The 2,817-nt window shown below is 61.5% G+C and overlaps 1 protein-coding gene across 1 annotated transcript; it reads left to right on the forward strand.

The window, feature by feature from the left end:
* Positions 1 to 896: 896 nt before the first annotated feature.
* Positions 897 to 2,581, forward strand: LOC119089805 (acylcarnitine hydrolase-like). The gene is given in 3 exon segments (XM_037212622.1): positions 897 to 1,316; positions 1,318 to 2,318; positions 2,353 to 2,581. Coding segments are annotated over 3 exon segments (1,650 nt in total).
* Positions 2,582 to 2,817: the final 236 nt, after the last annotated feature.

Here is a 2,817-nt window from a genome sequence, read left to right on the forward strand (position 1 = left end):
TGCACGTAGTGCTGCAAATGACGTGAGGATGGTCGTTCGGAAAGGAAACATGGCATGGCAACAAGTAAATGTCGGTTGTTTCAAAGCTGTCATGTGTCGTTGCAAAGCCATGAGTTGCTGCAAGCAATTTGACGAGACATAGTCGACGGTTTTCTGAGATGAGGCACAAGGACAAAATTGTTGAGACATCTTAGTGAATGATTCAATTTAGGTTACATCTTCTTCCATTGCGACCATTTGTATCACTGTCCGAAACCAGTTCCATTTGTTAGAGACTCGTGGCCGTGCATTTGGCGTCATATAAATTCCTTAGTCCAAGTGTTTTTATTCGCTGTGCCCCCCCCCCCCCCCACCAATGGCATTAGGCAAATCATGCTGTGCATTAGACAACACTGATGGTGCACCCACGCATCTGTCATGCATAGGTGTAAAAATAAGAAAAAAGCAATACACAGATTGTGCCGAGTCTCATCCGTGCGGGATTTTTGCGTCTGCCCGGCGACACAGCGGGCTCTCGCGTTGTGGGTCCCTAACCGGTCAAAGCGGGCTGGGACGTGGGCTGACATTTTGGAAAAAACTGCGTCTCTAGCGGCATCCCATCGACCTGCCGCCCTGGCATAGTGCCTAAATACGCGCAGAGGCGCTCTCAGGAAAATGATCACACCAAGGGCGATTATTTACGTGAATGAGATTTCCTGTGATCATCACCTGCGACACCATTGCGTCCTCGTTCTCATGACCTCATGTCGCTCGGGCGACCTGTCCTTTGCTTATGAAAGAACTCCGTGATAGGCGATAGCCTTGAGTGCGACATACCGCCACTGGGCGGCGCCACCGACGCTTAGTCGGTCACCGTGTGGCCTTGACTCGGTCGTCGGATGGACTCCGCTGGGGCCATGCGTGCGCTGCTCGTGCTCGCGTGGCTGGCGATGGCGTTGGCCGAGCGGCCGGTGGTGCGGTTCGAGGACGGGGAGCTGCGTGGATTCACCCTTCACTCTTTCGATGGACGCCAGTACGCCGCCTTCAAAGGTATCCCGTATGCGCGGCCGCCGGTGGGCGACCTGCGCCTCCGACCGCCGCGCGCCCACCCCGGCTGGTCGGGGGTGCGCGACGCCGCCCGGCACGGCTCCACCTGCCTGCAGTACAACATGATGCGTAACTTCACCATGGAGGGCCAGGAGGATTGCCTGTTCGTCAACGTGTACTCGCCCCGGCTGCCAGCCGGTGACGGTGAGCCCCGTCTGCCCGTCATGGTGTGGATCCACGGCGGAGGCTTCGTCAGCGGCTCTGGCGACGCCGATATCTTCGGCGCTGACTTTCCTGATGGACGAGGACGTCGTGGTCGTCACTCTTAACTACCGACTCAACGTGTTCGGCTTCTTCACCACGGATGACGCGGAGGCACCGGGCAACATCGGCCTGCTGGACCAGGTGCTGGCGCTGCATTGGGTGCGCAGCAACATCGCCCGCTTCGGCGGCGACCCGCAGCTGGTGACGTTATTCGGCGAGTCGGCTGGCGGCGCCAGCGTCTCGCTGCAGGTGATCAGCCCGCTATCCGCCGGCCTCTTCCACCGGGCCGTCAGCCAGTCGGGCAGCGCTTCGAGCTGCTGGGCACTAGGCGGACAGCAGCGCCTTCTGGCGCTACACCTCGCTGCTGAGCTCGGCTGTCCGTCTGAAGAGAGCCGGGCCGTGCTGGAGTGCGTGCGTCGCGCACCGGCGGCCGACATCATGCGCGTGCTGGGCGCGCTAGCCTCATCGACAAGCGACCTGCCAAAAAGGTTTCACCCCCGCGTGGACGGTGACGCCGCGTCGCCCTTCCTGCCGGCGGAGCCGAACGTGCTGCTCCAGCGCGGCCAGTTCAGCCACGTGCCCTGGATGATGGGCTGCAACCAGGACGAAGGCTTGTTTCTCCTCACCATCGCGCGCGCTCGCGAGGAGGCGTTCCGGCGGGCTCAGGCCGGTGATCTAGAGGCGTGGGTGTCAGAGGAGCTCATGGGTGGCGGCGGCATTTCCGGCAAGATGGAAAAGCCGCTCGATGTGGCCGCTAAGATCAGGGACTTCTTTGGGAGCCGCGGTGACGCCGCTGTCGTAGATCTACTCAGCGACCGCTTTTTCATTCTAGCCCTATCGGCCGAAGCCGACCTGGCTTCGCAGCACGTGCCCGTCTACAAGTACGTGCTGGACCACGTGGGGGCCGGCCAGCTGCGCTTTTCCGACCTGCTACAGGTCCCGGCGCCGTCCGCGTCCAACGTGACGCACGGTGACGACCTGGCCTACCTGTTCCACGGCGACCAGCAGCCGCTGCCGGAGCGTGGCTCGCCAGAGCAGCGCCATGGTCCGGCTGCTGGTCAGCCTGTGGACGAGCTTCGCGCGGCGCGGCTACCCCGCCACGGACGTGCTGGACGCGCCCGCCTGGCCGATCTTCACGGCGCAGAGCCAGCGCCACCTGCGGCTGAACGCGGCGCCGTCGCTGGGGGCCCGCGCCTTCGAGGAGCGCGTCCGCTTCTGGAGGAGCCTGCCGCTGGCCGAGCCATGGAACGCGCACGAGCGATCGTCGATTCGGCCGCGCGACGAGCTCTGACCGCTGTGAGGTTCATCTTGAGACCAGACTCTTGTAGATGCAGAGCGGCTGAACGACTGGCGGAATGTGCCGGGGGTTGTCATGCTGACGATAATCGACCTGCAGTGCGCCAAGAGGCACCGGATGAACGACGTGATCGGGGAAACGTTGGTTAGATTGCCCAGTGTTGATAATTTATGCTGTGATTTGGTCACCAGACACCATTGGCTTGAAATGGCGAGCTTCAACGTACCCAA

Source organism: Pollicipes pollicipes, unplaced genomic scaffold (genome assembly GCF_011947565.3).
Source record: "Pollicipes pollicipes isolate AB1234 unplaced genomic scaffold, Ppol_2.1 Scaffold_3087;HRSCAF=3621_pilon_pilon_pilon, whole genome shotgun sequence".
NCBI classification, from domain to species: Eukaryota; Metazoa; Arthropoda; class Thecostraca; order Pollicipedomorpha; family Pollicipedidae; genus Pollicipes; species Pollicipes pollicipes.